This window comes from Ascaphus truei, chromosome 20 (assembly GCF_040206685.1).
Source record: "Ascaphus truei isolate aAscTru1 chromosome 20, aAscTru1.hap1, whole genome shotgun sequence".
NCBI lineage: Eukaryota > Metazoa > Chordata > Amphibia > Anura > Ascaphidae > Ascaphus > Ascaphus truei.
The window spans coordinates 12,297,144-12,311,219 of NC_134502.1; the positions used below are offsets into that span (position 1 = coordinate 12,297,144).

Here is a 14,076-nt window from a genome sequence, read left to right on the forward strand (position 1 = left end):
AAACTCCCCTTTATTCGACCCAAGGTCTTTCAATGGCATCTAAATGATTCGCTTTTGAATCAGACTGGAATTGAGGAGGAGATAGGGAATTTATTGGTTGATTATTTCTTTTTTTCTACTTAAATTTTTATTAGGTATCAAGGCAGAGATATACAGAAATATAACATCATTTGTTTGTAAGTCTGGGGGGGGGGGGTGGGTACATAAAAGAAAAAGGGCAGAGAGGAAGGATGGGGGGGGGAACAGCATTTTGATGGAACAACCATTCTTAGTAGTTTACATAGGCATAATAGAGCTTGGTTTGCGAAAGGGTTCTGGGGCAGCCTCTTTGCACACTATAGGGTCCATCTCCTGGGGAACTGGGATGGTGGAGATGATCATATATGGATGTATATCATAACATACGTGAAGGAGCGGGGGGAGGCAACTGGGCTATCCCTCGACTGTGGTGTGAGATTGGTTTAAGGGGGCTACAGGCTGGGAGAGCCTAAATCTACCTATTTGCTACCTGTGTGTGTAATCCAGGGCAACCATACCTTCTGAAAGTTATCATATGTGTCTTTCAGGAAACTAGTGAGTTTTTCCATCATACATATAAACCATACCTTGTTTCTAATAAATGGGATTGATGGTAGTTTATTCTGTTTCCATAAACTTGCTATAGCGTAACGTACTGCAGTAGTAATATGAGTTATTAATTTATTTTCCGCTCTTGTGTGGTCTATGAGTGGTTTGTTCAATAAGAACAACCACAGATCTAGGGGGTAATCTGAGCCCATAGTCTGTTGGATCCAAGATCTCACCCGCCTCCAGAGGTCCTATACCCGAGGGCAGGATCACCACATATGTAGGAAAGAGGCCATTCCACTGCATCCTTTGGGACAAACGGGGGAGTAGCCTGGAACATATTTAGCGATATTTTTGGGGGTGTTGTACCAACGAGTCATAACTTTGAATAGTTCTCCTAAGCTGGTTACTTGGAAAAATCCTAAATTGGTTACTTGGAAAAATCCTAAATTGGTTACTTGGAACAACCGATATGCATATTTGGCTCACATAAAATGTGAGTACCACATTTATATATTTATCTGCAGTTGATACTATTTTTTACAATATTACACTATTTTTGATTTTTTAAATCTTTTTTATATATACACATCTGGATGTGAGTGCGCTTGGGACTCTTATCTGCATTTATCCTCATACCTGGTCTTGGATCAAACCTACCCTTCTGTGGCACCCATCAAAGGACATTTTCTACATCTACATAATATTTTGGACTCATTATTTAATTTTCTATTACAGTATTTGTTACGCTCGTTTCTTTGTCTTTTCTTGAATAGTTGAGCAGATTGAGCTTTTAGCTACAGGCTCAAAAATATCCTCCCAATCCTCGTCCTCCAGTTCCTCACCAGAATCGTTTTCCGATTTCTCCATAAATTTAAGCTTAGCCCGGGGGACTTCAGCTGACAGGTAAAATTGGCCATATAATTTTGAAATCAACCTCTAGTGGGAGTCGGCCCCAAGGCATAGTCTCTCAAACAATGAGATATGGCTAGTGGGCATAACTTTAGCATAAAAGGTCCTTATCTGGAGATAACGAAAGATCTTTCCCAATGGAACTCCTTTATCCTTAACCAGTTTGTCAAAGGGAATTATCTTAAGATCATGACTAATGTAAAAAAATCTGGTGATGTTTGCTCATCGCCAGTTCGCAAAAGTTTGTTTGGAATACCCCAGTGAAAAATCCTTGTTCCCAAAGAAAGGGGTCATCAGGGAGTTTGGACTACTAAGCTTATAATTAAACTTGGGTCTGTCCCATAGTCTAAAAGAGTGTGTGATCACCGGCACAATGGTGTGTTTCAAAAGACACAGCCAGGTAGAGAGCCACAAAATATTTTCTGGATAGAACTATACAAGCGTTCGGTTCCTCCGGCCCATTTCTGAAAAGGGTTCAGGCCGTATATGACTCGCCAACGGCTTGTAAAAAAATGCCGGGTGGTGAGTTAAATCAAATTAAAATCAGGAATGGCACTAGGCAGGGCTGCCTTTTATCTCCCTTGCTCCTTGCGTTAACGATTGAGCCTCTTGCAACAAGAATGAGGAAAAACCCTGATACTCAGGGCATTAGAATCGGATCCGAATAAATCAAATTATCTTTGTTTGCTGATGATATTATTCTGACAGTTTCTAACCGCCTGACTTCCCTTACCAATTTACAAGAAGCACTCTCTGAGTTTAGATCTCTTTCAGGTTACAAAATTAACTCCTCTAAAGAGGCACTAAATTTAACTCTTTCAGCTATTGACGTAAAATTAATTCAACTAAATTTCAATTATCATTGGAATAAAGTAAGACTGGAATACCTAGGGATTTTTCTCACAAAGAATTACCAATCTCTCTACAAATATATCTACCCAGAGCTTTTTACAAGAATCAAACGGAATCTTCTAATATGGAATGGTCACCAAATATTTTGGATGGACCGTATTATATCAGTTAAGATGAACATTCTCCCAAAATTATTATATTATTTTCAGACACTTCCAGTCACTCTTCCGATAAAATATATAAGGGATTTACAGAATAAGATTATGTAGTTCATATGGGGTAACAAAAGACCAAGAGTTGCGAGTTCAGTTCTACTCGTACCCAGAGAAAGAGGAGCACTAGCAGTTCTGGATATAAAGAAATATTATTTAGCCTCTCATTTGAAACAGATTGTTTATTGGCATTACCAGAAATACCAGTATAGGTAGGTAGAGCTTGAAAATATATTCAATAGCTCTGCGGCACTACCGGCTCTCTTGTGGAACAACAAATCAATAACACACCCTAGACCAGATCTTTATGATTTGGCAGTAATTAGATTCTCTCTTAAGATTTGGCAAAGGGTCTCAATATCAGCTAGTTTCAGCTCTCTCTACGCACCCCCATTTTTGACAACCCTGATTTTGGTCCGGGATGGGTTACCAGTATTTTTGATGTTTGGAAGACTAAGAATATTAGAGATGTGGGCGATTTCATATCTAAAGTTAAACTGTTATCTTTTGTGGAATTTTGTCAGAAACACGCTTTCCGGGCTCTGTGGTATTTAGATTTCTTCAAGTTTGCCACTATGTTAGGCAGCTGTCCCCAGGTGGGCCTTTTCCAGATAGCTCTGCATTTGAGGAGCTATGTAGAAATGGAAATGATCAAAGGGGGCTCATCTAAACTTTATATCAAGTCCTTATTTCTCTGGAAATTAATGCCTTCTACGCCCACCATTATATGGATCAATGGGCTCAAGATTTTTAGATAGAGATCTCATGGGAATACTGGGAAGATATATATATATATATATATATATATATATATATATTAACGTTAGGGACCCCTGATATGTGGTCTGCCGTGGCGTTGGCTCAGGGGCTTACAACAATTTTGGCCAAAAATGTCAAACTAAAAGACCATTTTACTTATTAGATATTTATACATATATATTTAGGCACTGTACCGTGTATGAGTCTCACTGGATGTGCTAAAACTGAGCTTTGTCTGTGTTTTATGTTCTGTCTCTGGTTTTAAATATATATTGCCATGCTCAGTAGCACTCCTCTGTGACACTCATATGCTTATATATATGTTGTGGTCATTTTGGGGGTTCAATAGGAGCCTGTTAGGTGTCCAGTATGTTGAATACTGGGAAGATACAGTATATGGTACAATGCAACAAAAACATCTATTTGCACAATTTCAAAAGAAAATATATATAAAGTTATTTTCAGATGGAACCTGACACCCCAATGGTTGAATAAGATTTACCAGGGACCACGAACCTCTGTTGGAGAGGCTTTGGTGGTATCAGGGATATGGCCCAAATTTTTGGTGATATGTAAGGGGTTTCTTCACCTATTAAGGGGAGACTTTGCATTACACTATTCATAGTGAGGTATAACACATCAGCTAGGGGTATCTTACTCACTGCGTCCTTAGGTTTTAAACATGTGTGTAGCTTTCTTTCCTATATGTTATAAATAAACTATTTCCTTTTAATATGTCAGTAGGGGTTGAGTGCTCCTAATAGGGATTCTGTTTCTTTTGTATATCAGACTAGAGAGAACACTTACATTTGGAAGGGAGACAACTTTTATACCAGGGGTGTGTCCCTCTCCTCAGCCCCAGTAACTGGGCATTACCACTGGAGTAAACTCACACACCTGGCACATGCGCCAAAGTTTTCCAGACTAGCACCTGGAACCCGCAACAAAGTAACACCTGGGGAAGATGCTCACATGCTGAGCCATGTGAGATAGGTTTAACCCTAGCACTGTCTGCTCTAACCACGACTTATGGTACTAGGGCAGATAATTTAATAGCCAGGGGACTATATGGCTACATGTGCATAGATACAATGGGCTGAGACTGTAATGTGCGTGTTTATGTTGTGACAAGGTGCTAAATGGTATATATAGGGCTCCCAGGATACTACGCAGTTTCTATCCTATATAGGCCAGAAGATACAGCCCCAGTGTAAATGTGCTCCATCCCACAGTTTCACATTCCTCAAACTGGTGTATGGGTAATTCAGGCTGTGTCTCTCTCTCCCCCTCCCTCTCCTTCTCTCCCTCTCCCTTTCTCTCCTTGACGTGTTTCAACACACCTGTGTGGTAAAGACCAAGCGCACAAAGTTTCGGATATTTTGGGGCCTCCCAAACTCACACCAGAAGATCTACCTGATTATTTAAACACCTGATTCTAATTATCCACTTTAATTTAGCTTGTATAAACAGGGTTTCCCTTATTTTTTCATATACCCTGACTCTTAATTACTCATTATTTGTCTAATTCATACATCATTTTGTTTAAAAAGACATGGAATTATTTAATATATAATCTATTGGATATTTAAGAAAAGACTGGTTTCGATTCAAGAAGTTATCTTGGAAAAACTATGGAATTTCCGTAATTATCATTGGGGTTGATAAACTTTTTCTCGCCACTGTATATACATACATTGAGGCCCTAATGTGTATAGATATAGAGAGTTGAATCTTTTATGCGTATATAGATACGGGGAGCTGAGGATATGATGTGTTTATTCAGACAGTAGTTCATTTTTTTTTTAAATGTCTTTTTTATTTCCTGCAGCAAAAATAAATGTACAAAACAATATTCCGCCTGAAATACAGAAGGTCGCCAGATTAGACCTTGCAGCAGCGGGCTGAGGCCCAGTCCATGTCCTTACACTGACAGTTACAGGTGTTCCCGTCCTGAACATTCCATGAGCCACAACTCTTACCGCAGGAGCAGGACACGAGAGTGTATCCTGCAAGAACAAAGCGAGATAGGTTAAGCAACGCTATGCAGCAGGGAAGTAATGCACTGTGGGTCTCAGAAAGAGGTTAAGTGACAAATGTAGGACTCTGAGGGTCTCTGACAGCAAGGAGGTTAAGCGACGCTCTGCAGGGAGGGAGTCAGAATCTGTAGGTCTCAAGCCCAGGGCCAGATTATCCATTAGGCACATGCCTGGGGCCCCCATGGGGGTCGCTCAAATAGGAGGAGTGCCATGTAAACAGTCTCTGGCCGACTCAGAGTGGGGCTGGCTGAGAGAACTGCTCTAAAGGCTTCCTTATACTGGGTTCTGTACTTTCAGAGCCCTGCCCCCTCATTGCTACATTTACAGGGGCTTTTGGGAGTTGTAGTCCAGCTCCATATCCAATGCTTGAACAGCTTAAGGCAACAGGACCACATCCCACAATTCTTTGTGTAACCCCCAGAAAGAGATCACATCACATGACAGGCATCAGCCAGTCAGTACAGAGGCGCACAGTGGATGTAATAGTTCCTATAGGGAGGAACCACTATCTCTCTCTATCCTGCAGTCACTGCTTTCCTCTCTCTCCCTCCTGCTCACTTTACTGCCCCTGTCTCTGCCTCCACTTCCTCACTCTCCCTCCCACCACTGCCCTTCTGTGTCCCTCTTGCACCGAATGCCACTCTCCCTTCAACCTGCACTAGGGTTACCATGTGGCTTCTCCAAAAATACCGGACACAATGGTGAAAGGTGCGACACGCTCCACACGCGCACCTCTCGGCTCTTTCCTCCTCTCCTTGGCCCCAACTCTAGACTCCCGACACCACCTCCTGATTGGCTGCATTACTCAGCAGCAGCCTATCAGAATGGAGGAAGCTGCCCAGCCCCCTAACAGCAGCCCTGCTCTTTCCCCGCTCAGTGAAATCCCGCAACCCCCTCAAGCCGGTCAGGTCAGTATGTCCAGAGAGGTACTGTAATACCAATATACACATACTGTACATGTCCAGTATTACATCTCATTTTTTACTGGACAATGTCCAAATACAGGACAGTCTGGTTCAATACTGGACACTTGGCAACCCTAACCTGCACCCACTGCCCCTCTCCCTCCCACCTGCACCCTCTGCCTATCTGTCTCCCTACTGCACCCACTGCCCCCATATCCCTCTCCTGTAGACACAATATTGTAAGTTACTGCAGAGTGCAGGAGACATAATCATTTAAAAATATACATCTTTCTAGACCAAAGGTAAAAAAAAAAAAATTGTGGGCTTTGCAGCAGATTATCTCATATTGATAAATCTTCCCATTTCAGTTGCGGCCCTCCTCCTCTAGCGTTCAGTTGTCATGGCGACGCACCGCTGCAGGAGGAGGGCCCACAAAATGTTAGGGGCCCCAGAGGGTCCTTATCTGGCACTGCTCAGGAGGAGGTCATGTGATAAACTTTAGGTGGTGCTCAGTGAACAGAATTAAGTGATGCTTTGCAGGCGGGGTTAAGTGATATATTGCAGGATTTGGGGAGTAGTTAAGGGATGATCTCTAGTTCTTGGAAGGAAATAAGCAATGCTTTGCAGGAAAGGGGTTAATTGATACTCTGCAAGTCACAGGGATAAATTAAGTGATGCTCTGCGAGTCACAGGGATAAATTAAGTGATGCTCTGCAGGTCCCGGGGATAAATTAAGGATCCTTCCGCAAGTTTTAGGGAGAGTGTAATTGATGCATTGCAGGTTTTAAGAAATGATGACGTGGTGTTCTGCATGAACTGGGGAGAGATTGTGAAGTTTGACAGGGTTCAGGGAGAGGAAGTGACTGCAGGGAAGGGAATTGGCGATGCTCTGCAGGAGAGGAGCAAAGCAATTCTCAGTGGGATCAGTAACTGCACCGCAGGGGGGGGAGGGGGAAGTAAAAAGACCATTCTTAGGGGAATAAATAAAGGGCTATCATAAGGGGAGGAGCTAAATAACCCATAAACCTATGGGAAGGGGTAAAATCTCCAAGAGGAGAGGCTGAGAGATCCACGTACCTGTTTGGCATTTGGCGGTGGCCCCGTTTCCTCTGCTGTCTGTGCAGATTAGTTTCGCTGAGCTTCCTCCTCCTCCCGATCCTCCTGATCCTCCTCCTTCAGGGTATCCTGCATTTCCTCCTCCCGATCCACCGCCTCCAGACCCTCCAGGGTATCCTGTATTTCCTCCTACCGATCCACCTCCTCCTGGTCCTCCAGGGTGTCCTGCATTACTTCCTCCCAATCCACCTCCTCCTGATCCTCCAGGGTACCCTGCATTAGCTCCTCCCGATCCACCTCCTCCTGATCCTCCAGGGTACCCTGCATTAGCTCCTCCCGATCCACCTCCTCCTGATCCTCCAGGGTACCCTGCATTAGCTCCTCCCGATCCACCTCCTCCTGATCCTCCAGGATATCCTGCATTACCTACTCCCGATCCACTTGCTCCTGATCCTCCAGGGTATCCTGTATGTCCTCCTCCAGATCCACCACCACCTGATCCTCCTCCTCCTCCTCCAGGGTGTCCTGCATTACCTCCTCCTGATCCACCTCCTCCTGATCCTCCTGATCCCCCAGGGTAGCCTATATTACCTCCTCCTGTTCCTCCAGGGTATCCTATATTACCGCCTCCTGTTCCTCCAGGGTATCCTGTATTACCTCCTCCTGGTCCTCCTCCTCCTGGGTATCCTGGTTTTCCAGGATTTATGCCCCATGGCCCGATCTGACCATCTGCAGAGAGGTAGAGGTCACACAAGTTGGCAGGCTCTGTGAGTGTATGTACAGTTCCAGAGGTGTCAGTCTGTGTGTGTGTGTGTGTGTGTGTGTGTGTGTGTGTCACAGTCCCAGAAGTGTCAGGCTCTGTTTGTGTACAGTCCAAGAAGTGGTAGGCTCTGTGTGTACATTAGAGGGCCGGTTTGATGGTAGTCCCCTGTGCCACTGCACCGAGCCCCGCAGTTACAGAGGCCCCGCTCTCTTCCCCACAACAATTGAACTGATTGCCTGGGGAGAGCACGGGGCCTCTGCAACTATCTTACCTTATCCTTCGCGATCTCTTCCTGCAGGGTAACTCATCATGGCACTGCAACGTCAAATGGCATCATGTAGCCATGACAATGGGACGCCCGGCAGCAATGCGACGCCATTTGATGTAGCACCATGATGAGACCCTCATCAAGCATGAGCGCGGTCAGTGCCAGCGGGGACTCGGGCTTAGGCTGGGGCCATGGTGCCTTCGTTCACGCTGAGGCATGCGGAGGCTGGGAAGTGACCCCTGCGTGAAGCGGGTGCTTTCCCTGGCCATGGTGGACGGGCCGTGGGGGCGTGCCTAGGGGCATCACAGAGCTGGTTCGACCTTATTGTGCAAACCGCTCACGTGACCGGCCTGTCGCACCAAGAAATCAGTTTCAACTGATTTCTTGCGCAACGCGTGCCCTCTCCCGCTTCCGCCCACACGCTTTCCCACGCCACATGGACACGATCACCGCCTTAAGGCAGTCTGATCGCTCAGTGTCCGCACAGTCTGCGGTACCATGGACCCAGCCTTAGCTGGTAGTAGAATCATATGTGTCAGAGCAGGAGCAGAGCAGGACTGCGGGGGAGGTGCGCCATCTAGCAGTCTGACCCGGAACTTCCAGTCTCACGTCATGCTGCTCCTGCCCTGCCTCAATTGATTCTTCTGTTGCTGCATACCATCTCCCCCCTCCCCTCTCCCCCCTGTGTGCAGCCAGGCAGGCATGTAGGTGGGGAGGGAGAGAGATGTGAAAGGGACTGAGGGAGATGTGAAAGGGACTGGGAGATGTGAGAGTGACTGGGGGAGTTGTGAGCAAGGCTTAGGGAGACGTGAGAGGGGCTGAGGGAGATGTGAGAGTGACTGGGGGAGTTGTGAGCGAGGCTTAGGGAGACGTGAGAGGGGCTGAGGGAGATGTGAGAGTGACTGGGGGAGTTGTGAGCGAGGCTTAGGGAGACGTGAGAGGGGCTGGGGGATATATGAGAGGGACTGAGGGAGATGTGAGAGGGGCTGGGAGATGTGAGAGTGACTGGGGGAGTTGTGAGCGAGGCTTAGGGAGACGTGAGAGGGGCTGGGGGATATATGAGAGGGACTGAGGGAGATGTGAGAGGGAGTGGGGGAGATGTGAGAGGGAGTGGGGGAGATGTGAGAGGGAGTGGGGAAGATGTGAGAGTGGCTGGGGAAGATGTGAGAGAGATTGAGGGAGATGTGAGGGGGTCTGGAGGAGATGTGAGGGGGTCTGGAGGAGATGTTAGGGGGGCTGGAGGAGATGTGAGGGGGTCTGGAGGAGATGTTAGGGGGGCTGGAGGAGATGTGAGGGGGTCTGGAGGAGATGTTAGGGGGGCTGGGGAGATGTGAAAGGGGCTGGGGAGATGTGAAGGGGGCTGGGGAGATGTGAAGGGGGCTGGAGGAGATGTGAAGGGGGCTGGAGGAGATGTGAAGGGGGCTGGAGGAGATGTGATGATGGTGATATTTCACTATGAAAGGGCGGTAAGGTGAGGGAGAACTGTTTGCTAAAGTTTCTGAATCCCACCACTGCCCTATAGGAAGAGTTTACAAAGGAGAAGGTTAGAGGCCCCGCACTATATGTCCCTGTACTGAGCCCTGCAATGTGTGTGTGTGTGTGTGTGTGTATACAGTCCCAGAGGAGGCAGACTGTGTGTGTACAGTCCCAGTGGTGGCAGGCTCTGTGTATGTGTGTGCAGTCCCAGAGGTGGCAGGCTGTGTGTGTGTACAGTCCCAGAGGTGACAGGCTGTGTGTGTAGATGTGTGTACAGTCCCAAATGTGGCAGCTCTGTGTATGTGTGTGTAAAGTCCCAGACGTGGCAGACTGTGTGTGTACAATCCCAGAGGAGGCAGGCAGGCTGTGTGTGTAGGTGTGTGTGTACAGTCCCAGATGTGGCAGCTCTGTGTATGTGTGTGTACAGTCCCAGAGGTGGCAGGGTGTGTGTGTACAGTCCCAGAGGTAGCAGGCATTGTGTGTGTATGTACAGTCCCAGAGGTGGCAGGCTCTATGTATGTGTGTACAGTCCCAGAGGTGGCAGGCTGTATGTATATGTGTGTGTACAGTCCCAGATGTGGCAGGCTGTGTGTCTATGTGTGTGTACAGTCCCAGAGGTGGCATGCTCTGTGTATGTGTGCGTACAGTCCCAGAGGTGGCAGGCATTGTGTGTGTATGTACAGTCCCAGAGGTGGCAGGCTCTCTGTATGTGTGTACAGTCCCAGAGTTGGCCGGCTGTATGTATATGTGTGTGTACAGTCCCAGATGTGGCAGGCTGTGTGTCTATGTGTGTGTACAGTCCCAGGGGTGGCATGCTCTGTGTATGTGTGCGTACAGTCCCAGAGGTGGCAGGCTGTGTGTGTATGTGTTTGTACAGTCCCAGAAGTGACAGGCTGTGTGCGTATGTGTGTGTGTACAGTCCCACAGGTGGCAGGCTGTGTGTGTACAGTCCCAGAGGTGGCATGGTGTGTGTTTGTGTGTGTGCACTGTCCCAGAGGTGGTATGCTGTGTGTGTGTGTGTGTGTGTGTGTGTGTGTGTGTGTGTGTGTGTGTGTGTGTGTGTGTGTGTGTGTGTGTATGTGTGTACAGTCCCAGAGGTGGCAGGCCCTGTAGGTGTATAGTCCTAGAGGTTACTTACTGGATATTGCTATGAGGAGGCAGCAGATGAGGAGCGACAGAGACTTCATCTTTCTGCAATGAGAGTGAAACTACAACAGTTTGCTACTCCAGCACCGTCCTAAAACACACACCTCTGTCTTTCAGCCCACTCTGATATTCATGTAGTGACCCCACCACACACACACACACACACACAGCTCTGTCTCTGCACCTCCACCCTGTCCTGCTGCAGCCTCTCCAATTCCTGTACCGTACTCTCACACCTTAATCCTACACCCCTACTATTCCTGTATTTATCACTTGCTGTTTCTGTATTTATCCCATATGCAAAGCTGCCATTGCACCTCCATCCTGCCCTGCAGTCCCCTCCTCTACTATCCTGCCCGGTAGCCCTCTCTCTTTTTCCTATGTCCCCCCCCCCCCCCCACACCTAAATCCTGAACACTCTGCTATTGTCACACACCTTCACCCTAAACCGAACAGACATTACACCATCTGCATCTGAAAAACCTCATTAAACACACCTCTGCTAATCCATTACATTATTCTATAAAGCAGAAACACAGCACCCTGCTCTCTGCTATGTCAACACACACACACACTTACCTCCACTTACAGAGTACAGACACTACACCGTCTGCACTATTACCCCCTATATATACTCCATCTGCTATTACCACCCTGTAGGGTGTACCCTTAGGATTTCCCCCAGGGTGTACATGTGCCATCCCATATAATTATACTGGCAGCGTAGGGAATGCCTCCCTGCCGTTTCAGAGGCAGTGACCAGACGTGTTTGGAGGCAACACCCTATAACGATTCCAAGTATCTCTGAGTATCCTGTTAATGTATAGGGTGTTCCTACAGTATGGGACTGATGATCTGTGTTATAGTGTGATTCAATTAAAAGTATGTGGGGGCAATTGGTGTAATAAGGTGCACCTAATAAAGTCTATGGGGGGATACTGATCTTACATAGTTACTTAGTAGATGATGTTGAAAAAAGGCATACATCCATCAAGCTCAACCTATGCTAAATTTAGACAAAAGATACTTTATCCTATATCCCTACTAACAGTATATTGATTCAGAGGAAGGCAAACAAAAAACCCCAGTGAAATATCATCCAATGATATCTCATAAGGGGAAAATGCATTACTTCCTGACTTCAAATTTAGACAATCAGATGCCTCCCTGGATAAACATGCTTCCCATGTTTACTTATTTGAGATATCCCTGTATACCTTTCCTTTCCAAAAAGATGTCCAACCTTTATTTGAACATGTCTATTGTATCTGCCATCACAGTCTCCATGGGTAATGAATTCCACATTTTAATTTCCCTTACTGTAAAGAACCCTTTCCTTTGCTGCTGGAGAAATCTCCTTTCCTCCAACCTTAAGGGATGACCCTGTGTCGTTTGTACTGCCCTTGGGATGAATAGTTCTTTTGAAAGATCCTTGTATTGTTCCCAAATATATTTGTATATACCGTAGTTATCATATCCCCTCTTAGACACTTCTTTTCTAATCTAAACAAATCTAATTTAGCTAGCTCATAAATCAGAATACCCGTCCTCTGATCAGTGTTATGGATTGAACCTATTAAAGTCCATAGGGGAATTTTATGTATGTTATTGGATGATCCTGATAATTTTACGGTGATCCTATTAAAGTTTGTGGAGGCAGATGATTTGTATTATGGGACGATCCTAAAAAAGTCAATGGGGTTGATGTATGTGTGTTATTAGGTGATTCTGACATTTATAGGGTGGTCCGATTAAGGTCTGGGGGAATATTGTGTGTTATAGTGAAACCTTTTCAATTATATGGGGGCTGCTGATGAGTGTTATAGTGCAATCCTATAAACGTCTGTTGGGGGAACTGATGTATGGAGATCCTATTAAAATCTAGGGGGAACTGGAATGTGTAATATGGTGACCCTATTAAAGTCCATGTGGTAAATGATGTGTGTTATAGGATGATCCCACTAAAGTGTTTGCATGCGACTCCTATTTAGAATAGGGTTATCGTGTGTGTGTGTTTGTTACGATTATCTTTACTTTTTTGGGTGACCCCCATTAAACTCTATGGGCCAATTTATGTGTGATACAGACTTTTATAGGGAGATTCTCTTAAAATGTAAAGGAGCAACTTATGTGCAGGTGATTTGTGTTATAGGATAAGTCTATTAAAGTCTTTCTTATAGGGGTGTTATTGAGTAATCTTTACATTTATAGTGGGATCCTACTAACGACTGTGAGAAGAAATTATGTGTGCTATATGGTGATGTTATTAATTGTTATGGGGGCTGCTGATTAGTGTAATATGGTGTCACATCAGGGGGGTGCTTCATGACCAGGGTCCTCTATCTGTGCCCAAACCCCTTACTGTCTGCTGCCTCCAGAATCTGTAGGGTAGGCTCAACCTTGTAATACCTAAATGGGCTTCCCTGAGACCTAGGTTACAACTAGTCTGCTACAAAGAGCTAATAAACTTAGGTTTATTATGGGTAGGGTACAACAACACAAGAATCCAACACTCCCCGGACAGATACATAAAATACATAAAATACTCACACACAAGGGCTAATCACTCTCCTCCAGGATGTACTGTAGCTGAGGCTAATCAACTCTGGGCTCTTTTAGTCTTTTAGTCCATGTGAGCATTATAACCTTTGAACCTATGCCTTATCATGCAAATATTATGCTAATATGTAAGCTTAAATTGTTCTTTGATGTATCTTGTGGATAAATACTTCATATTTTATAATGGTTGTATTTCCCTGGTTCCTATGATTTAGGTACACAATCTGTGTTATGCAGTATGTATGTGTAATATGTCTTTAAATTTACTTTTCTTGCACATTTTTTTAATCGTGTCTAGAGGTTTTTATTTTTAACTTTTTTTTGTATATAACTTAGTTGCAACACAGCTAGTTTTTTAATCCACCTTGTTCATGTTTTTCCTTGATATAATAGTACCCTTATTAAGCATTAGTTTAGTTTAATACAGCTTTATTTCGTTTAAATATGCTTGTCCAGTTAGCAGCAATGTATTTTGTTCTGCTGGAATGGTCAATAAAGCTTTGTTATTGTGTTCCTATGTTTGCCCACATCCAAAATGCCACACTGCCTTTGGTACTTCCTTTTG

The 14,076-nt window shown here is 45.2% G+C and overlaps 1 protein-coding gene across 1 annotated transcript; it reads right to left on the reverse strand.

Annotated features, from left to right (window-relative positions):
- Window positions 1-5,061: 5,061 nt before the first annotated feature.
- On the reverse strand, window positions 5,062-11,650 carry LOC142470662 (uncharacterized). Its single transcript, XM_075577270.1, has 4 exons — window positions 11,532-11,650; window positions 10,945-10,997; window positions 7,321-8,028; window positions 5,062-5,308 (listed from the first exon to the last, which is right to left on the reverse strand). Exons 2-4 carry the CDS (start codon window positions 10,991-10,993, stop codon window positions 5,184-5,186), a joined length of 882 nt encoding a protein of 293 aa, XP_075433385.1. The 5' UTR covers window positions 10,994-10,997; window positions 11,532-11,650; the 3' UTR covers window positions 5,062-5,183.
- Window positions 11,651-14,076: the final 2,426 nt, after the last annotated feature.

What these genes read in the sequence shown, in the direction of transcription:
- LOC142470662 (XM_075577270.1), bottom strand. Translation starts at nt 10,993, where the DNA reads ATGAAGTCTCTGTCGCTCCTCATCTGCTGCCTCCTCATAGCAATATCC. An exon ending in CCTCCTCATAGCAATATCCA is followed by an intron (nt 8,029 to 10,944) that starts GTAAGTAACCTC and finishes ACCTCTCTGCAG; the next exon opens with ATGGTCAGATCGGGCCATGG. An exon ending in CACCGCCAAATGCCAAACAG is followed by an intron (nt 5,309 to 7,320) that starts GTACGTGGATCT and finishes TTGTTCTTGCAG; the next exon opens with GATACACTCTCGTGTCCTGC.